The sequence below is a fragment of the Salvelinus alpinus genome, chromosome 1, assembly GCF_045679555.1.
Source record: "Salvelinus alpinus chromosome 1, SLU_Salpinus.1, whole genome shotgun sequence".
Taxonomy (NCBI): Eukaryota; Metazoa; Chordata; class Actinopteri; order Salmoniformes; family Salmonidae; genus Salvelinus; species Salvelinus alpinus.
In genome coordinates this window covers 94,890,014-94,912,080 of record NC_092086.1, presented here as the reverse complement: position 1 = coordinate 94,912,080, position 22,067 = coordinate 94,890,014, and the positions used below count along the sequence as shown (strand labels likewise).

The 22,067-nt window shown below is 44.2% G+C and overlaps 1 protein-coding gene across 2 annotated transcripts in view; it reads left to right on the top strand.

Moving 5' to 3' along the window:
• The first annotated feature begins 1,493 nt into the window (after positions 1 to 1,493).
• Positions 1,494 to 22,067, top strand: part of LOC139535701 (neurofibromin-like) — a 68,818-nt gene continuing 48,244 nt past the window's right edge. For both annotated transcript variants that reach the window (XM_071335408.1, XM_071335413.1), the window contains exons 1-12: positions 1,494 to 1,731; positions 8,861 to 9,004; positions 9,116 to 9,199; positions 10,503 to 10,693; positions 11,705 to 11,811; positions 11,974 to 12,041; positions 12,855 to 12,930; positions 14,577 to 14,734; positions 14,846 to 15,019; positions 15,172 to 15,300; positions 17,676 to 17,750; positions 18,552 to 18,683. In XM_071335408.1, the coding sequence (XP_071191509.1) occupies positions 1,672 to 1,731; positions 8,861 to 9,004; positions 9,116 to 9,199; positions 10,503 to 10,693; positions 11,705 to 11,811; positions 11,974 to 12,041; positions 12,855 to 12,930; positions 14,577 to 14,734; positions 14,846 to 15,019; positions 15,172 to 15,300; positions 17,676 to 17,750; positions 18,552 to 18,683 (1,398 nt within the window). In that variant the 5' untranslated portion in view covers positions 1,494 to 1,671. The remainder of the gene's footprint in view (positions 1,732 to 8,860; positions 9,005 to 9,115; positions 9,200 to 10,502; positions 10,694 to 11,704; positions 11,812 to 11,973; positions 12,042 to 12,854; positions 12,931 to 14,576; positions 14,735 to 14,845; positions 15,020 to 15,171; positions 15,301 to 17,675; positions 17,751 to 18,551; positions 18,684 to 22,067) is intronic.

Here is a 22,067-nt window from a genome sequence, read left to right as displayed (position 1 = left end):
CAGGAAATCACACACAGAACGAGCAATATGTCTGATGGCATTGTCATGCTGGAGGGTCATGTCAGGATGAGCCTGCAGGGATGGTACCACATGAGGGAGGAGGATGTCTTCCCTGTAACGCACAGCGTTGAGATTGCCTGCAATGACAACAAGCTCAGTCTGATGATGCTGTGACACACCGCCCCAGACCATGACGAACCCTCCACCTCCAAATCAATCCCGCTCCAGAGTATAGGCCTCTGTGTAACGTTCATTCCTTTGACGATAAACGCAAGTCCGACCATCACCCCTGGTGAGACAAAACTGCGACTCGTCAGTGAAAAGCACTTTTTGCCAGTCTTGTCTGGTCCTGCGACGGTGGGTTTGTGCCCATAGGCGACGTTGTTGCCAGTGATGTCTGGTGAGGACCTGCCTTACAACAGGCCTACAAGCCCTCAGTCCAGCCTCTCTCAGCCTTTGTGGACAGTCTGAGCACTGATGGAGGGATTGTGCGTTCCTGGTGTAACTCGGGCAGTTGTTGTTGCCATCCTGTACCTGTCCCGCAGGTGTGATGTTTGGATGTACCGATCCTGTGCAGGTGTTGTTACACGTGGTCTGCCACTGCGAGGGCGATCAGCGGTCTGTCCTGTCTCCCTGTAGCGCTGTTTTAGGCGTCTCACAGTACAGACATTGCAATTTATTGCCCTGGCCACATCTGCAGTCCTCATGCCTCCTTGCAGCATGCCTATGGCACGTTAACGCAGATGAGCAGGGACCCTGGGCATCTTTCTCTTGGTGTTTTTCAGAGTCAGTAGAAAGGCCTCTTTAGTGTCCTAAGTTTTCATAACTTAATTGCCTACCATCTGTAAGCTGTTTGTGTCTTAATGACCGCTCCACAGGTGCATGTTCATTAATTGTTTATGGTTCATTGAACAAGCATGGGAAACAGACCTTGTTCTTGAAGTAACACCCTTTAGTTATTTGGATTTTTACAAATTATCTTTGAAAGACAGGGTCCTGAAAAAGGTTAGCTACAGAGTTTAGCTACTGTTATTATGCATTTTGTTTTAACTGCTAAATATTTCTGTTTCTTCTGTATCTAAAATCCTAAGGCAGTGTGACCTCACCAGTTTGTTATCTAAAACCTCTCATTGATGAAAACACACGGCATTGGTCCAATGTCCCGTTTTTTGTATTCATACTGGACGCTGTAAAGATTCTTGCAACGCACGCGCAGTAGCTGCTCCTCAAAACAGCATCAGTGCCTGCTTCATTGAGGTTGTTACTAGTTACCACAGCCACAAAGTCAAAGTGGCTCTATCGTACCAATTCATGAAAACAAAAATGCACTTTTTTGTCTTAAAGTAAGGTTACGGTTCAGCATAAGGTTATCAGTATGGTTAAGGTTAGGCTTACGTTCAAAAACAGATTTTAAGAAAATAAATTGTAGAAATAGGCGGGGTTTATCCATAATTATGACTTTGTGGCTGTGGTAACTAATGACGACTGTTCATTGAGGAGGATTCAAACTTCCGGTTCTGTCATGGGGATATTGTGGTGTGTCTGATAAAAGAAAGAAAAAATAACCCCATCAACATCGGAATTTGAGGATTAACTGGTTGAAAATAGCAAAGGAATCATTATTTATACGGATAATTCAAGTGGCCCATCGCGGCTCGCACCCGGCCGGCCATGGCGGCGCATAAACCCGTGGAATGGGTTCAGGCCGTAATTAGTAGATTCGACGAGCAGGTAAGAATAACACATCGTATCAGAAATTGTGCCGCTGCTTTTTTCCCAGTAACATCATAGAGGTCGTGGGTTTAGCGACGGGATCATTTAAAGAAAGCTGCACTGTCATGAGTGGTATGTTTTGAGCCGATCTAGAATTTATAGTTCTCCTGCAGAGCCGCATCATCACACAGGAGCAAGTGACAGCGACAGAGAGAGAGAGAGGACGAAATAACACATGGACCATTTGAAATAACATTTAAAATCCCTTTGGATGAAACCACGAGGATGTAGCCTCAATATATAAACAAAGGAATCGACAGAACACGCCTCTTACTGTCAAGAAGGAGGAACTAACTAGATGTTGAATTGGGCAGCGAGCTGCTAGCTTGCGTGGTTATTACTGTAATGCATTCAGCTTCTGCCAATAACACTGTGCTAACTAGTTAGCCCCTGCGAGCCTTGTTGCTAGCCAGCTTGTCAACCCGAAGCAAGTGTCCAGTAATTAGTGTGTTAATGTCATTTCCATTAACTAGTAGCCTCACCTTGGACTACAAAGCATTGTTTCTTTATAGCCACTTAGCTACTACAGTAGCTAGCTGCTAACTATTACTAAACAAAAATATAAACGCAACAATTTCAAAGATTTTACTGAGTTACAGTTCGTATAAGGAAATCAGTCAATTGAAATAAATAAATTAGGCCCTAATCTATGGATTTCGCATGACTAAGCAGGGGTGCAGCCATGGGTGGGCCCACCTACTTGACAACCAGGCCCACCCACTGGGGAGCTAGGCCCAGCCAATCAGAATTAGTTTCTTCCTACAAAAGGGCTTTATTACAGACACAAATAATCCTCAGAAACCCCCTCAGACAATCCCACAGGTGAGGAAGCCGGATGTGGAGGTCCTGGGATGGCGTGGATACACATGGTCTGTGGTTGTGAAGCTGGATGGACATACTGCCAAATTCTCTAAAATGACATTGGAGGCAGTTTATGGTAGAGAAATGAACATTCTATTCTCTGGTAACAGCTCTGGTGGACATTCCTGCAGTCAGCATGTCAATTGCGAGTTTCCTCAGAGTTTGAGACCTCAGTGGTATTGTGTTGTGTGACAATACAGCATATTTTAAAGTGGCCTTTTATTGTCCCCAGCACAAGGTGCACCTGTGTAATGATCATGCTGTTTAATCAGTTTCTTGATATGCCACACCTGCCAGGTGGATGGATTACCTTGGTATTGGAGGAATGCGCACTAACAGAGATGTGAACATTTGTGGACAAAATTTGAGAGAAATAAGCTTTTTGTGTGTGTGGAACATTTCAGGGATTTTTTTTATTTCAGATCATGAAATGGGACCAACACTTTACATGTTATGTGTATATTTTTGTTTAGTGTAGCTAGTCATATACTGTGTTATTTGAGCTGCGTCCAGTTTGTTTACAGTATGTATGGATTTATCTATGCAGATTGACAATCACGTCCCATCCATTCATTGCATTGGAAAACATGGGAGACAGAATATTTTATTGACCTGCTCTAATCCCCTCACTGATGTCATTGACAAGCACAATTTCACAAATGTCTTCATCCGTGTCGTACTTTAAAGCAGGGCTAAGGGCATTTCCATTGAAAAGGACCCATCATGAGCACCAGCATGTGAAGTTCATAGGAGCATATCACATTGGGTGTCAAATGAAAGCTATGAGTTTGTATTTTTGGGAAATGAAGGCATAGATACCATCAACCATTTCCCATAATTAGGCATTACTAAAGGCTTAGAAAACATTGACCAGAAAGTCTTAAAAGGCATCAGAAATGCATCAAAACACAATGTTGACATAAAGACCCCTGCCAACCAATATTAACACTTAAGCTTTATATAGCTTTGGAGAAATTGTTTACCTTCTGGAAGTTTAATAAATATTGCCCTGTGCCTTGTAATTCCATTACCAAAACCCCACATCTTTACGATATTTTCTGATGTCTCTCCCTTATGAGGGAGGATAATGAAAGTTCACAAAAGTAACAAGTAATGGTAGACCTACCAATTAGTTATAGTGATTTTACTGATATCAATTCTGTTTATGAATTAAGTGATTAGAAAAATCAGTAATGGAATTACTGCAACTGAATTGGCTACAATGGGAAATCATAACAGTTTCAACCCACAGTTGGGTCACCTGCTACTGTACTCCTTTCCACTGCATACTGTTATGTTGAGCTCATAACTGTTTTCTTTGTCTTTCTGTTGGTCAAACCAAGAGTGTTAAGAGTGTTCAAACAGTTTGGACAAACCCTCCCTCCGTCTCTCTGTTTGTCTCTCTCTCTCCAGTTAATGTCATCTGTCCCAGCTGTTACTGACACCTACACCATGAGCCCCCTGTCTTTTCATTTTCTGTAACCAGCATCCTCACCGACTGAGCTCCCACTGACACCGGACGTCCAGGGACGTTGAAAAGTAGTTTGGTCAGTCCACCCTGGCCTTGATGTTGAAGGGATGATGACATCATCCAATGACATCATCAACCAATTAGTAAACAATGCCTACTCATAATTGGTTAAAATCACACAATGCTCACCGATATCATTGGAAACACTTGTCTTCCTCCATCTTTTTACTACGAAACATAGAAACGCACCATTTTCAAGTGTTGGGGTGGTGCTGGAGACGATGAACATGAAGTAGACATTTTTTTTCTATTCCTTTAACGTTCACAGACCTACTGGTCTGCACCAAATCTGAACCTATCTTTCACAAGTTTGGAAAGCACATTACAGTAAAGAAAAGTGTATTACAGTATATTGTACTGTGCTGATCTATACTCTACTTTACTGTACTGAACTCTACTGCACTGTTACCGGGTGTAAATCCACTTCACTTAATGTGGCCTAGTTCAATAACCAAAACAGATTTATTTCCAAACTCAAGGTGCCATCTCATAGCTGACACCCCATTCTTTCTGCAGACACCTTTGAATCTTAATTTGGAGCAGACATTTAAGAATTTTTGGTAAACGTGGTGGCATAAAAACCTGAGGGAGATTTTACCACAATTCTGTTACCAAAATTTGCATCTGCACAGATCTTCCACCTTAATTCGTTTTTGTACATTTTTCTGTGGAAATTGTTCAAAGTAGTCCTTTTGCATAGATTTGTATGTGTTGTTAAATTTTGAAATAAATGGTTTTTGTTTGGCATACATTTGAATGTGAAAAAACGGAGTCAAATGTAATTCTGTTACCTTGGAATTGATCCCAGCCTACCTGATGCAGTATGGGCTATGGTTGTACTGTACAGGTGCTTCTACACCTGCATTGCTTGCTGTTTGGGGTTTTAGGCTGGGTTTCTGTACAGCACTTCGAGATATTAGCTGTGGTACGAAGGGCTATATAAAATAAACTTGATTGATTGAACTTGATTGCTTACTTATATGCAAGCAGTGATTTCATTGTGTCTCCCTTGCATGTGTTGCTTTTTTCATACAATTGATGTCATCAAATTTATAGGCCCAGTCTGTATGATTATGATCGGTAAAGTTTGTAGTATGTTGCAGTATAGGCCTAGATGTAATGCCTACATGATCAACCTATGGAATGGGAAATGCCAGGTTTTATATGTAAAAATAAATAAAGGCTAATGAATCCTATCAAATTACCGGAAAACAATAATTTTTGGGTCTGTTCATTGTTGCAAGAGGAAAGATGACTTGTGGGCATATTGCCATTCACTGTTAACATGATTTGTTAACACATGTATTTTCTATCAAATATCTCTTAAGTCTAAAGCAAGCCCATTTTTTTTTTTTTTTTTAAACATTTTTACCCAATAGCTCAGTGGAGATGAGAGATTAGTAATTGTGGATGTTTAGACTACTGTGGCTTGTTTTGGGTAGGTGGTTAGGCCAGGGCTCACCAACCCTATTCCTGGAGAGCTACTCTCATGTAGGTTTTTGCTCCAACCTCAGCTTATCAACCAGCTAATTATTAGAATCTCTCCAGGAACAGAGTTGGAGTGAAAACCTACAGGAAAGTAGCTCTCCAGGAACAGGGTTGGAGAGCCCTGGGTTAGGCCCTACTTACATTTACATTTTAGTCATTTAGCAAAATGTTTACCAAACTCGGTCCTGTGTCCCCCCCCTGGGTGCAAATAGTATCCCTGTGGAATGCCTTGTCAAGTCCAGCCCCGACTAATTGAGGCTGTTCTGAGGGCAAAAGAGGTGATGGTTTTCTTAATGTTTTGTAGATTCGGTGTGTGTGTGAGTGACTGCATGCATGCATGTTTGCTGAGGTGAGGAGAATCAGAGCAGGTGGTTCATGTGTTCATTAGTCTTATGACTTGTAGATTTGAAACTGTATCAGACCATGCTCCGATACCGCCTGCCCGACCGTAAGAGAGAGAGCAGCTCGTGTGTGGGTCCTTGTTGCTGTGTGCCTTCTTCATGCACTGTTTTGAGTAGATATCCTAGATGGGTGGGAGCGTGGTCTCAGTGATGTACTGGGCTGTATTCACCACCACCTGGAGGGCCTTGCGGTTGTGGACGGAGCAATTCCCGTACCAGGCTCTGATGCAACCGGTCAGGACGATCTCTCGATGGTGCAGCAGTAGTATTTGGAGAGGGGGCGGGGCGGGACCCGGTTCATCTTATCAGTTCCATCTAAGGTGTTGGTAACCACATCAGTGAAGTATTCATACAGTACATGACATGAGGAGGCTAGACCGTATGCAACAGTCCAGATGTCTAGGTTACTGAGACTGTATCACAACACTTAGTTTCTGAGATCCGCTATTATAGTTTTGAAAGTTTCAGTGGTAGCATAGGGATTAATAGTCGAATGTCCCGGCTCCCCAGTAACCTTTCTCCATCTTCAAGGGTTCAGACTATTCCAGGCCGATAGGCCTACCTGTCCCTTGTAGCAGATATTCAGTTGAAGTTGTGCCCCCTTATCCGTTAGCTAACTGTTCTGGCTTGGAAGTGGCTGGGTGTGGCTCATTGCACTTTGATGAAGTTTTCATGGAGATTAGGCCTAATTTTAAATCCACTTTTGACTGTTAAGCCTATTGATAGTGCTTTGTACTCATTAAAAAGGATTGTGTATGTTGGGTTCTGGTGGGATTGGGACTGCTTTTAGTCAGAATCGGCTTTGAGATTAGCAGCTCAACCTCTGTGATATTATAGGTTCGGCTATATCACCTTTCCTCGAGCTTGACCCATTGAGGTCAAAGCAGAGCATTAGAGATTATTACCCCACAAATAATCTAACCCTCACTAGAGTTCATTCAGAATATGCTTTTCAAAATCCAACGAAAGGTGGGCTACGTCCGTCGCGCCACATCCAAGGATAATGTAGTGTGTTTGAATAGGATTCCATTTATTTCCCCCATTTGTGTAAACAACATTAAACCCTATCATTTATTCTAACATTGTCCTAAACTAGTGATTGAATGTATTGTGCTTGTGAAACCAAAGCTTCTAAGGAAAAGAGGAGGAAATCTTTGACCTTTTCATTGAAAATGTGACGTTGATACCTGATGCTGCTTACAAGCCCTGACCTAGAGAGAGAAGCTCATCCACGTGAAGAGGAGCCATGCTTCTTTTAGATGGAATCTTGGATGTTAGCTCATAAATATCTCCATGATTCACAACAATCCCAACCTCCAGTTTGTTTTCTGTGCTCGCCTAAATATTGTTTCTATGTTGGCACTCAGCAAAAACTTCATTACTTAGGCGTTTGTGTGTCTTCTGGCAGTACGTCAACAAGAGAAGTGTACTCCTCTCTCCCCTCTTTATGTGCAGTTCCCTGTTGGCTAGTGCCAAAGCACTCCTAAGGAAAGGGATTGACCTTAGAGGAATTGAAGACCGTGCCAGTGAAAAAAGTGGCCCTGTGTCTGTTTGCCTGGCCTGTATATGGATGTCAACCAGCGTCTCTGCATGCGGGTTTCTCTGTGTGTGTTTGCAGGGAAGATGCTCAAGTCTCAGGACTCTCATTTCCGTCCCCTCACACATACGCATGTCTCTAATCCAGGAGAGGAGCGGCCCTTCCCTGGCCTGTACTGGGGTTCAGGGTGTTAGGTCATCCTCCTGCTGTAGGGGGAGGAACCTCTTCAGGACCTGTCGGATGGTTGGGACTGGGAGTGTGTCAACCTCAAAGATCTCCAAACCTTTATTTGTTTAGCTTACTTATAAGAAGCCATAGGCTATACAAAACTGTCAAGTTGGACTTCCTCTGCACTTTGCAGACTAAGTACATTTGTTTGTATTAGTAGTCCTACTTGTAAACTTGTGTGTGTGGTCGTGCAACTGTAGCCCGAAAGGTAGAGACTGAGCGTAATGCATGGAGTATAGTCCATAGCGCGTGTCTGTGAGCCCAGCTCAGCACATCCACCCCCTGTGTGTGTAGGTCTATATGCTCAGGGAGGGGCCACCCTCCAGGCTTCCCCAGTGCTCCACTCCTCTATCCCATAAGTCTCTTCTGCTGTCCGGTCTGATGAGGGAGGGGAGCGTCTTGTCCTGCTAGCTCTATAATAGCCCATGCCTCTGTACTGCTGTCCCTCACCAAATGGGAAAATTCTTCCAAGAAGTGGGAGAGTCGGGTTGCTTTGAGTGTTTGTGTTATTTAATGGTGTTTGGGTGTCACATGGAGCTGTGATTTGCTGTTATTAGGCTAGATGGAGCGGAGCCTAGGCAAGGCTGGGTCAGCCTGGGGCCTCAGACCAGCTGATGCACTGTCATCCTGTCTGAGCTGGAGTCGGAGGCAGAGGAGAGCCCAGCCAGCCAGGCTCTCTCAGACACATCCACTGAATGTAGTGTAGTCTACTATACAGTACATCCCCTGCTCAGGATGCAGAGGAGGCTTCACTAGAGGCAGACATGTTGGTCTCTAGAGAAAGAGACTGAGATCACTGCTCAAGGAGCGCTGCTAACCAAATGTATTGTTATTCAGTCATGCAGACCTAGAATAGGCTATATCCTTGAAAACATAGTGATGGACTTATTGACAGGAAATGTATACAGAAGGCTATTCCTGTACTCAATGCTCTTGACAGTATGTTAGGGTTATTTGTATTGGACACGAAGAAAAGTTACCAACTTAGATTCATGTAACAACACCCAACATCCTTACTCTGTCACTTTTTCCCCTCTACAGCTTCCAGTCAAAGTGGGCCAACAGAACACTCACACCAAAGTCAGCACAGAGCACAACAAGGACTGTCTGATACACATCTCCAAGTACAAGTTCTCACTGGTCATCAGTGGCCTCACAAACATACTGAAGAATGTGAACAACATGGTGAGTGTGTGTGTGTGCTGTATGTGCAAACGATGTCAGTTGAAGCCTATGGAGCCAGGTAAAATGTTGGAGACGTCTCAACCATGTCTCCTTCTCCTCTTTCTCTCCTAGCGAATATTTGGGGAGGCTGCGGAGAAGAACCTGTATCTCTCTCAGCTCATCATCCTGGACACACTGGAGAAGTGCCTTGCTGGGGTAAGGATCATTCCCCATCAAAAACGGAAATGATGGATGCATGTGGCTTTTATATCTCCGGCTCTCTTCCTCACTCACTCTCCTTCGTTCTCCTTTCATCCCTCTGTTTTTTTCCTGGTTTGTTTCCTTGTCTCCCTGCATGCTCTCCTAATGCAGCGTTCTGGTTTTTATCAGCAGATCTCCATTACATATCAGCATAACACAATAGAATGTGGTGGGCTGTCTGTGGTCGAGATGTTTTGTCTCAGTGGGGACAGTGGTCTTTGCTCTGGACTGGATCTGAGCCCTTTCCCCTCCCCACACATGAACTGTGTGTTTGAGTCCTGTCTCTTTCTTTCAGTCTTGGGGAACTCTGTTAGTAGCCAGTTGTCCCCTGGCTCCTTTCCCTTCTCTCCTCTTCTTAGTAAAGATGTGCTCACTGAAGATTGCTTTTCCAGGTGCTTGCTCATCTTGACTTTGCATTCTGAGCCTCCAATGGGATTGCCCCGAGTTTATGGACATTTGTATTCATTTTTTTACTATGAGCTTGCGGATGGAGGACAGCTGTTAGGTTCTTCAAGTCATCCTTTTTCTTGAAATCTGAATGCATTTTTCTAACTATTTTTGCCTCGTTGATGTTTTCTTTCAGTAGCCCATGTCCCTGCAAGTTCATTTCAAATGGACATATTACACCCGTACTAGTAATCAGAAGATCCTTCTCTTTTCAATGAAATATTTCACTTAATGATCCACCACTGTCCCCAAGTAGAGCCCTCTCTTTCCCAACTCCCCCAACAGTGTGCTGGTGTAATGACATGTCCCAGGCCTGCAGTAGAGCTCTCTGTCCCCAGTCCCTCCACTGTGTGCTGGGGTAATTACAGGTCCCAGGCCTGCTGTGCAGCAGGTCCAAATCCAGCAGGTAGAATCATTAGTCTGGATAGCTCTGTCCAGAGCCATTATCTCAGCTAGATTTACAGCATTGTTTCATGGCTGTGAGAGACATCAGAATGCACTGTATCTAAAATATGTGATGCGAAGTTGTAGCCTACCGATTTGTGATATCTTACCTATTGGTAAGGATGTTTTAGACCTAGTATGTTTTATATCTTCATGTATGAGAGGGAATGTGTGACTTCAGGGATGCACGCCTTGTGACTGGAACCTGACTGACCGTTCTCTCTGTGTGGCAGGGTTTTATTCTGGTCTATTCTCTCCTCTCTGGGCTAATCGGGCAGTGAGGACAAAGGTTTTCTCATGTTTGACCTCTAACCTTTCCTCTAATCCCTCCCTTCCTGGTCTCTCCTTCCTTCCCTCCATCCCTCAGCAACCGAAGGACTGTATGCGTCTGGATGAGACCATGCTGGTGAAACAGCTGCTGCCAGAGATCTGTCATTTCATCCACACGTACCGCGAGGGCCACCAGCATGCCGCCGAGCTCCGTAGCTCCGCCTCCGGGGTCCTCTTCTCCCTCAGCTGCAACAACTTCAATGCCGTGTTCAGCCGCATCTCCACCAGGTGACATTAATCATAAACACCCATAACTCTAACCCTCAGCCCAAACTGCTCTGAGAAGCGACAGGCCACAGTAGTAGACCTCAGGCTGTACGTAGAGGAAGGGTTACCTTTAAGTGTACACCAGTTCAGGCCTGTGGGCTTCAGTGAGAGCAAGGAGGAAAAAATAAGCTGGAGTTATCATCTACCTCCGATAGATGGAGAAATAAATCGAGGGAGAAAGGGAGTCTGTCAGCAGCCTTCATAAAGAGTCTCTTTGTCTGTGTCTCGTGGAGTAATGTTCCACTGTGAAACCAACCCCCATAAGGACCTGGACCTGCACAAGACATGGAGGCATACTCACATGTGTGTGTGTGTGTGTGTGTGTGTGTGTGTGTGTGCGCGCGCACCTGTGTGTTGACCTGTGTGTGTCAGAGCTGAGTGGTTTGGAGTGGGGAGAAAACATCTGTAAATATTAACCACTCGGGTATATTAATTATTTGTTGAGGCTCAGAAAGCACATATTTTGTCTTCCTTCTCGTTGCACTGGTGTACTAGTTGGTTCTGAGGCAGAAGAGTGCTGCTCCACTCGTCTGTGAGTTGCAGTCTGCACTTGTTAACCGAGCTGTGTTGTGGTCTTATTGGTCCGTGACTGGCAGGCCCAGACTGATGAAGTGGCTGGTTATTAAATCATGAGGACTGAGGAGTTGGTTATGTGATGTTAAAACAGGGAGAGAGAGTTGACCTCAGCCACTCCCCAGTGTTGCCTCTCTCTCTCTCTCTCTCTCTCTTTTTGTCCTCAGCTTTTACCTTGAAAGCATTTCCCATTCATCCAGACTAGCCTATTTGATGTCACGTTATTACCGGTAGTCAAATGAGACCTAGGCTTACCATTTGATTACTGTATCTATTATGATGCTCTACTGCTTCTTCTCTACAATTTTGTGATGATGTGATTCTATTGAATATGAATATTCGAGGAGATTAAAATAACCATCTTTATTAAATATCCATCTCTGCGGTGTTTCCCCTCAGGTTGCAGGAGCTCACCGTGTGTTCGGAGGACACAGTGGATGTCCATGACATCGAGCTCATCCAGTACATTAATGTGGACTGTGCCAAGCTAAAGAAACTGCTACAAGGTATTTCCATATTCTTATCAGTCTCATTGCTTTATTTTGGACTACAGTCATCCCATTTTGAAGTTATCCGTTTGATAGAGCCGAAGATGTTCTGTTTCTTTTGAGTTGTGCACCGTTGTTGAGGTTCAGTGTGGACTCACAATTGGTTGTCATCTCCTGCAGAGACAGTGTTTAAATTCAAAGCCCTCAAGAAGCCTGCCCAGCTAAGTGTCATCAACAGCTTAGAGAAGGTGAGTATCTCTCTCTGTCTGCCACTCTGTCTCTCTCGCTCTGTTTCTCTCACGCATCTATCTACAGACTCACTTTCTCCACCTAGTGGTCTCTGGTCCTCATCTCCTGTTGCCCTGCTCCTCCTGCTCTAGTGCAGTGTCTGTTGACATTCTGTTGCCCTGCTCCTCCTGCTCTAGTGCAGTGTCTGTTGACTTTCTGTTGCCCTGCTCCTCCTGCTCTAGTGCAGTGTCTGTTGACTTTCTGTTGCCCTGCTCCTCCTGCTCTAGTGCAGTGTCTGTTGACTTTCTGTTGCCCTGCTCCTCCTGCTCTAGTGCAGTGTCTGTTGACTTTCTGTTGCCCTGCTCCTCCTGCTCTAGTGCAGTGTCTGTTGACTTTCTGTTGCCCTGCTCCTCCTGCTCTAGTGCAGTGTCTGTTGACTTTCTGTTGCCCTGCTCCTCCTGCTCTAGTGCAGTGTCTGTTGACTTTCTGTTGCCCTGCTCCTCCTGCTCTAGTGCAGTGTCTGTTGACTTTCTGTTGCCCTGCTCCTCCTGCTCTAGTGCAGTGTCTGTTGACTTTCTGTTGCCCTGCTCCTCCTGCTCTAGTGCAGTGTCTGTTGACTTTCTGTTGCCCTGCTCCTCCTGCTCTAGTGCAGTGTCTGTTGACTTTCTGTTGCCCTGCTCCTCCTGCTCTAGTGCAGTGTCTGGAAAATATTGTTGGTGTATATTGGAAATATTGTTGCAAGTTGGTGTGTTGTTGATAGTCTTCTTTGTGAGTAGAAGATGGGTACAGTGCTTCCCAGGCAGGTGGTGTGACCCCCTTTTCTCCCCCCTCAGGCCTTCTGGAACTGGGTGGAGAACTACCCTGATGAGTTCACCATGCTGTACCAGAGGCCACAGACAGACATGGCTGGTGAGAATGCAGTTGCAGTTCTAATGTTACACTTAGTGATGAATCATACAGTACCAGTCAAAAGTTTGGACACCTACTTATTCAAGGGTTTTTCTTTCTTCTTTTTTTTACTATTTTCTACATTGTAGAATAATAGTGAAGACATAAACTATGAAATAACTAAAAAAGTGTTAAACAAATCTAAATATATTTTGACCGCTTTGCACACTCTTGGTATTCTCTCAACCAGCTTCACCTGGGATGCTTTTCCAACAGTCTTGAAGGAGTTCCCACATATGCTGAGCACTTGTTGGCTGCTTTTTCTTCACTCTGCTGTCCAACTCAACCCAAACCATCTCAAATGGGTTGAGTTCGGGTGATTGTGGAGGCCAGGTCATCTGATTCAGCACTCCATCACTCTCCTTCTTGGTCAAATAACACACCTCCAGGCTGTGTCATTGTCCTGTTGAAAAACAAATTATAGTCCCACTAAGCGCAAACCAGATTGGATGGCGCATTGCTGCAGAATGCTGTGGTAGCCATGCTGGTTAAGTGTGCCTTGAATTCTAAATAAATCACAACAGTTTCACCAGCAAAGCACCCCCACACCATCACACCTCCTCCATGCTTCACGGTGGGAACCACACATGCGGAGATCATCCATTCACCTACTCTGCGTCTCAAAAAGACACGGCGGTTGGAACCAAAAATCTAAAATTTGGACTCATCAGACCAAAGGACAGATTTCCACCAGTCTAATGTCCATTGTGGTGTTTCTTGGCCCAAGCTAGTCTTCTTCTTATTGGTGTCCTTTAGTAGTGGTTCCTTTGCAGAAATTTGACCATGAAGGCCTGATTGACGCTGTCTCTAAACAGTTGATTTGAGATGTCTGTTACTTGAACTCTGTGAAGCATTTCTTTTTTGGCTGCAATTTCTGAGGCTGGTAACTCTAATGAACTTATCCTCTGCAGCAGAGGTAACTCTGGGTCTTCCTGTTGCGGTCCTCATGAGAGCCAGTTTCATCATAGCGCGTGATGGTTTTTTCCATAATATGGATTTGGTATTTTACCAAATAGGGCTATCTTCTGTATACCACCCCTACCTTGTCACAGCACAACTGATTGGCTCAAACGCATGAAGCTGGTTGAGAGAATGCCAAGAGTGTGCAAAGCTGTCATCAAAGCAAAGGGTGGCTACTTTGAAGAATCTCAAATATAAAATCTATTTTGATTTAACACTTTTTGGTTACTACATGATTCCATATGTGTTATTTCATAGTTTTGATGCCTTTACTATTATTCTACAATGTAGAAAATAGTAAAAATAAAGAAAAACCCTGGAATGAGTAGGTGTCCAAACTTTTGACTGGTACTGTATGTCCGTGTTATTGACTGTTGTTGCTTGGTTGTGTCTCTCCCAGACTGTGTTATTGACTGTGTTGTTGCTTGGTTGTGTCTCTCCCAGACTGTGTGTTATTGACTGTGTTGTTGCTTGGTTGTGTCTCTCCCAGACTGTGTTATTGACTGTGTTGTTGCTTGGTTATGTCTCTCCCAGACTGTGTGTTATTGACTGTGTTGTTGCTTGGTTGTGTGTCTCCCAGACCTGTGTGTTGTTGCTTGGTTGTGTCTCTCCCTGACTGTGTTGTTTCCTGACCCGGTCTCTCCCAGACTGTGCAGAGAAGCTGTTTGACCTGGTGGACAGTTTTGCTGAGAGTGCCAAGAGGAAGGCAGCCGTGTGGCCACTGCAGATCATCCTCCTCATCCTCTGTCCCGACATCACACAGGACATCTCCAGAGAGACTGTAGAGGACACCAAGGTCAATAAGGTCAGACACAACCCACCCACGGGGCAGTGCACACACACTAGGGTTCTAATCAGCCATGTCTTACAGTACACTACTCTTCTCTCATACAGTACTCTTCTCTGTCCCTAACAGAAACTGTTCCTGGAGAACCTGAGGAAGGCCCTGGCCGGCCACGGGGGCAGTAAACAGCTGACTGAGAGTGCTGCCATCGCCTGTGTCAAACTCTGCAAGGCCTCCACCTACATCAACTGGGAGGACCACTCTGTCATCTTCCTCCTGGTGCAGTCCATCGTAGTGGACCTTAAGGTGAGCATCAGCCACAGATCTGAGCCTCTGATCTCAGCCTCTGATCATCAGTGGTATGGGAAGGTATTATAAACATAGTATCCAGTATTAGTCACCAGTGGTAACCAGTCACAGCTGATGCTATGGACTTTGTTTCTCCCTTCTCCTGTCAGGCCCTGCTCTTCAACCCAGCCAAGCCTTTCTCCAGAGGGGCGGGAAGCCAGAACGCAGACGTGGACCTCATGATCGACTGCTTTGTCTCTTGTTTCCGCATCAATCCCCACAACAACCAGCATTTTAAGGTTTTTATTTGTATTTATTAAGGATCCCTGCAGCTACTCTTCCTGGGGTCCAGCAACATTAAGTCAGTTATATATACAGTTTAAAATATTACATGACATTACATAACACTTACCCAATGCATTTAGTGTGTTCCCTCAGGCCGCTACTCCACTATCACATATTTACAATACCACATCCATCTGTATGTGCATGTCTTATCATGTGTGCCTGTGTGTGTTTCTTCACAATCCCTGCTGTTCAATACGGTGTATTTTTATCTGCTTGCATCATTTACCTGATGTGAAATAGAGTTCCCTGTAGTCTCCCATAGTCTGTTCTTGGCTTGGGGACTGTGAAGAGACCTTTGGTGACATGTCTTGTGAGTTATGCATGGGTGTCCAAGCTGTGTGCTAGTAGTTTGAACAGACACCTCAATGCATTCAGCATGTCAACACTTCTTACAAAAACAAATAGTGATTAAGTCATTCTCTCCTCCACTTTGAGCCATGACAGATTGACATGCACATGATTAATATTAGCTCTCCGTGTACATTTAAGGGCCAGCCGTGCTGCCCTGTTCTGAGCCAATTAATATTTTCCAAGGTTCCTCTTTGTGGCACCTGACCACACGACTGAACCATAGTCCAGATGCGACAAAACGAGAGCCTGTAGGACCTGCCTTGTTGATAGTGTTGTTAAAAAGACCGCAGTGCTTTATTATGGACGGACTTCTCCCCATCTTAGCTACTGTTGTATCAACATGTTATGACCATGACAGTTTACAATCCAGGCTTACTCCAAGCAATTTAGTCACCTCAATGTCCACATTATTCATTACAAGATTCAGTTGAGGTTTAGTGAATGATTTGTCACAAATTACAATGCTTTTAGTTTTTGAAATATTTAGGACCAGCTTATTCCTTGCCACCTGTTCTGAAACTGACTGCAGCTCTTTGTTAAGCAGTGATTTCACTCGCTGTAGAACTGACGTGTATAGTGTTGAGTCCTCCGCATACATAGCTTTACTCAAGGCCAATGGCATGTCATTAGTAAAGATTGAAAAAAGTAAGGGGCCTAGACAGCTGCCCAGGGGAATTCCTGATTTTACCCGGATTATGTTGGAGAGGCTTCCATTACAGAACACCCTCTGTGTTCTGTTAGAGCCTGGAAATAGTTACCTGTCTGTCGCAACCGGGAGACCCATGGGGCGGCGCACAATTGGCCCAGTGTCGTCCGGGTTAGGGGAGGGTTTGGCCGGCAGAGATGTCCTTGTCCCATCATGCTCTAGCGACTCCTGTGGCGGGCTGGGCGCATGCACGCTGACACGTTTGCCAGGTGTACAGTGTTTTCTCCGACACATTGGTGTGGCTGGCTTCCGGGTTAAGCGGGCATTGTATCAGAAGCAGTGTGGCTTGGTTGGGTCGTTTTTCGGAGGACGCATGGCTCTCGACCATCGTCTCGCCCGAGTCCATACAGGAGTTGCAGCGATGAGACAAGACTGTAACTACCAATTGGATACCATGAAATCGGGGAGAAAAAGGTGTACATTTTTTTTGGGGGGGGGACATGTAACTCTTTATCCACAATATAGCAGGGGGTGTAAAGCTGTAACACATCCGTTTTTCCATCAGCAGACTATGATCGATAACGTTAGAAGCCGCACTGAGGTCTAACAAAACAGCTGCCACAATCTTTTTATCATCAATTTCTCTCAGCCAATCAATCATCAGGCATTTGTGTAAGTGCCGTGCTTGTTGAATGTCCTTCCCTATAAGCGTGCTTACAGTAAAATACCATTGTATCTGGTCAAACACAATTTTTTTCAAAAGTTTACTAAGGGTTGGTAACAAGCTGATTGGTTGGCTATTTGAGCCAGTAAAGGGGGGCTTTACTATTCTTGGGTAACATAATTACTTTTGCTTTCCTCCAGGCACACTCTAGGCTTAGATTGAAGATATGGTAAATAGAGGAGGGCCAATATCGTCCGTTATTATCCTCAGTAATTTTCCATCCAAGTTGTCAGACCCCGGTGGCTTATTGTTGAAAGACAATAATAGTTTTTTCACTTCTTCCACACTCACTTTACGGAATTCAAAATTACAATGCTTGTTTTTCATAATTTGATCAGTTATACTTGGATGTGTAATGTCGTTGCTGCCATGCCTAAGTTTGCTAATCTTGCCAATGGAAAAATCATTAAAGTAATTGGCAATGTCAGTGGGTTTTGTGATGAATGAGCCGTCTGATTCAATGAATGATGGAGCTGAGTTTTGAAGTATAGTATTTCATAGAAATGGTTGTTGATGCACACTTTTTAACCACATACTGGTGTGTTGAAGTAAGGACTCTGTGATCTCTGGGTTCTCTCTTTCTTTATTTTTCTCCTCCATTTCAGGTCTGCCTGGCATCATCCTCCCCTCCCACCTTCCACTTCGTCCTGGTCAACTCCCTACACAGAATCATCACCAATGTAAGTGTGTGTTGTCATGGCCCAACATAGGGTTAAGGGATCAATCAACACACCAAATGCCAATGTCCAGTGCCACTATTCAAAGTATATGAAGTGACCAATGCTGTGTGCACGTCTAGAATGACCAGTGGTAACCTTATCTGTGGTGACTTTGTGTAGATGATGTCACTACTGTATACACTGGGCTGGCTCTATTACCCAGCCATTAGATGGACTACCATCTCACTCTGGATGAGCCATGCAGGGAGAGGAAGTGCTGCAGACACTCATGTGGTTTATGTGTGTGTGTGTTTGTGTGTTTCAATAGGAAGTGCCTGAGGGAAGATTTCATACAGAGACCCTTTTATTAGCTCTCCATGTGCCTGGGAGACTGTGTGTGTGTGTGAGGGAGTGAGAGTATGACTGGTCTCTCTCTCACCCCCCTCACGCAAAGCACTTCCTGTCTGTGAGCAGAAGTCAGAGGCTGCTTTTGTTCCTGCATGTCTCTGTCTGTCTGGGTTGGTGGGTGGGTAACAGAGTAGCAGACTACAGCCACCATCTTTCTCCCCTCCAGGCAAACTGGATAAGTCCCATCTCTCCACCCTAACAAATCCTACTGGGCTGAAGGCCCCATGTCATTTTCTGAATGACTTTCGATTGGGATAAGACTCAACACCCACTATTACTATTTAACCTACAAGCCGTGTATTATCCAAGTCTCTCTACAGGATTACGTTTCTGTTTCAAATGTTTTATAATGAAGCCTACAGTAGGTTTGTTTAGAGGATTGAGTTTAACCCTCTGTCCATTCCTTTGCTGCAGTCTCCATTGGACTGGTGGCCTAAGATTGATGCGGTGTACTGCTACTCAGGAGAGCTGAGGATCATGGTGTCTGAGACGCTGGGTCACGTGATGAGGGGCTGCAGTACGCACGCTCCCCTCCGCATGACTCCGGTAAGACACACACACACACAACAAAACACACACTCTTGGAAACAAAAATAATACTCAAGAAACCCAAAATCTTACCGGTGTGTGTGAGTGTGCATGATTGTTTTTTTAATGAATGGGCCATGTTGGGATGAGATGTTATTTACTGCCAGACTGCAGTGTCTGTGTGTGGTTTTACTGTGGAGAGCAGGAGCTTCACAGCAACGGGAGGCAAATCACCCCCCCCCCCGCCCCAAGACACTTTCTTTTTCTCCCCCCCTCCAAATACAAACTTATACATACAAACAACAACTTACAGACGCACTCAAACAACAACTACATCTCCTCTGCCCAGACCCGTATGCTCACACCCCCATCCTTAGTGCATTATTGTTTGCCACTTGGCCTTAAATTGTACCAATTTGTTTTTCGTGGTCTCCGATGCTATTTTAATAATAAATCATTCAATTTTTCCATTGTGTTCATGATGGCGGATTGATTGATTTCCAAGTTTTTAGTACATGTTTTTTTCAAGATGAGTGATGAATCGTCCAGCTCATTGGGTATCTCACTACACCACTATATGCAATGTCATGAAATATGCAGACAGATTAAAAGTAAGTTTACATTGTAATACTTCTGACAGCCAACTTTCTAGCTCCGTCCAAACATTTTGGACTTCATAGCATTCCCAGAAAGCTATTAGTTTAACACTTAAGACATGACTCTGCTATTGTGCTGTAGACTTTGAGTTTTCTCTCGTGTATAATAAATTCTATACATTTAGTTTATACTGGATTAAACATACATTTTCGTTAAGTGTAATTTCGTTACTTGTGCTCCAACTTTCCCTCCATCTTGTGCTAACATCATTTGGTTTCAATAGTTTATTTTTCTCTAACTCAAATAAGATTCCTTCAAGGTTGCTCTGATGTCGAAAATATTTAAAATCGAAACGTTTTGATACACTACATGACCAAAAGTATGTGAACACCTGCTTATCGAACATCTCATTCCAAAATCCTGGGTATTAATATGGAGTTGGTTACCCCTTTGCTGCTATAACAGCCTCCACTCACTAGATGTTGGAACATCGCTGCGGGGACTCCATTCAGCCACAAGAGCATTAGTGAGGTCAAGCACTGATGTTGGGCGATTAGGCCTGCCTTGCATTCGGCATTCCAATTCATCCCAAAGGTGTTCGATGGGGTTGAGGACAGGGCTCTGTGCAGGCCAGTGAAGTTCTTCCACACCGATCTCGACAAACCATTTTCGTATGGACTTTGTCCACGGGGGCATTGTCATGCTGAAACAGGATAGCGCCTTCCACAAACTGTTGCCACAAAGTTGGAAGCATAGAATCGTCTAGAACAGTGGTTCCTACATTTTTTTTATAGTCCCGTACCCCTTCAAACTTTCAACCTCCAGCTGCGTACCCCCTCTAGCACCAGGGTCAGCGCACTCTCAAATGTAGTTTTTTGTAATTGTAAGCCTGCCACACACACACACACACACGCACACACACACACTATACGATACATTTATTGAACATAAGAATGAGTGTGAGTTTGTCACTTCCCATGAGCCGGGTTGTTACACAAAGAGCTCTTATAGGACCAGGGCACAAATAATATAATAATCAATAATTTTGCTCTTTATTTCCCCATCTTACATTTAAAACTTTATTTGTTAAATTAAAGTGTGAATAACTCACCACAGGTTAATGAGAAGGGTGTGCTTGAAAGGATGCACATAACTCTGCAATGTTGTATTGGAGAGAGTCTCAGACTTAAATAATTTTCCACACACAGTCTGTGCCTGTATTTAGTATTCATGCTAGTGAGGGCCGAGAATCCACTCTCACATACTGTAGGTACATGGTTGCAAAGGGCATCAGTGTCTTAACAGCACGATTTGCCAAGGCAGGATAATCTGAGTGTAGCCCAATCCATAAATCTGGCAGTGGCTTCTGATTAAATACATTTTTCACAGAACCGCTTATTGCAATTTCGATGAGGCTCTCTTGTTCATATATCAGTAAGTGGACTGGAAGCAGGGAATGAAAGGGATAACGAATCCAGTTGTTTGTTTCACCAGTTTCGGGAAGGTACCTGCGTAACTGCACACCCAACTCACTCAGGTGCTTCGCTATATCACATTTGACATTGTCCGGAAGCTTGTTCATTTGCACACAAAAAAATCATACAATGATGGAAAGACCTGTGTGTTGTCCAACTTCTTAATCAGCCTCAATTTTGTCCCGCACATTGAATATAAATGGACTGTTTGAAAATGTGAACACATTTACATTTTTATTTGGCGTACCCCCAACGGCATTGCGCGTACCTCCATACCCAGTTTGGGAATGCCTGGTCTAGAATGTCACTGTTTGCTGCAGCATTAAGATTTCCCTTCACTGGAACTAAGGGGCCTAGCCCGAACCATGAAAAACAGCCCCAGACCGTTATTCCTCCTCCATCAAACTTTACAGTTGGCAATATGCATTGGGGCAGGTAGCGTTCTCCTGGCATCCCCCGAACCTAGATTAGTCCGTCAGACTGCAAGATGGTGAAGTGTGATTCATCACTCCAGCCGATGCTTGGCATTGCGCATGGTTATCTTAGGCTTGTGTGCTGCTGCTTGGGCATGGAAACCCATTTCAGTTCTTGTGCTGACGTTGCATCCAGAAGCAGTTTGGAACTCGGTAATGAGTGTTGCAACCAAGGACAGATGATTTATAAACGTTACATGCTTCAACACTCGGCGGTCCCGTTCTGAGTTTGTGTGGCCTACCACTTCGCGGCTGAGCCGTTGTTGCTCCTAAACGTTTCCCCTTCACAATAACAGCACTTACAGTTGACTGGGGCAGCTCTAGCAGGGCAGAAATTTGATGAACTGACTTGTTGGAAAGGTGCCATTGTATGATGTTGCCACGTTGAAAGTCACTGAGCTTTTCAGTACAGGCCTTTCTACTGCCAAAGTTTGTCTATGGAGATTGTATGGCTGTGTGCTCGATTTTATACACCTGTCAGTAACAGGTGTGGCTGAAATAGCCGGATCCACTAATTTGAAAGATCCACTAATTTGATCCACTAATCCACATACTTTTGGCCATATAGTGTATATGTCGCAAGTAAAAGCCTTGGGTAGGGAGTTCATACAGTTCCAAGTCTGGAAGGTTCAAACCACCCTCAGATTTAGATGATGTAAAACTTTCCTTTTTATTCTATGAATTTTATTTGCCCACGTTAAGTCTTATGACTGAGTATACTTTTTTAAAGAATGTCTTCGGTGGGGTAGTTGGTATTACAGAAAATAAATACAAAACCTTTGAGCCATGCCATTCTTATTTTTATTTATGGAATGCATTTCAATTAACAGGTGTGCCTTGTTAAAAAAATTATTTGT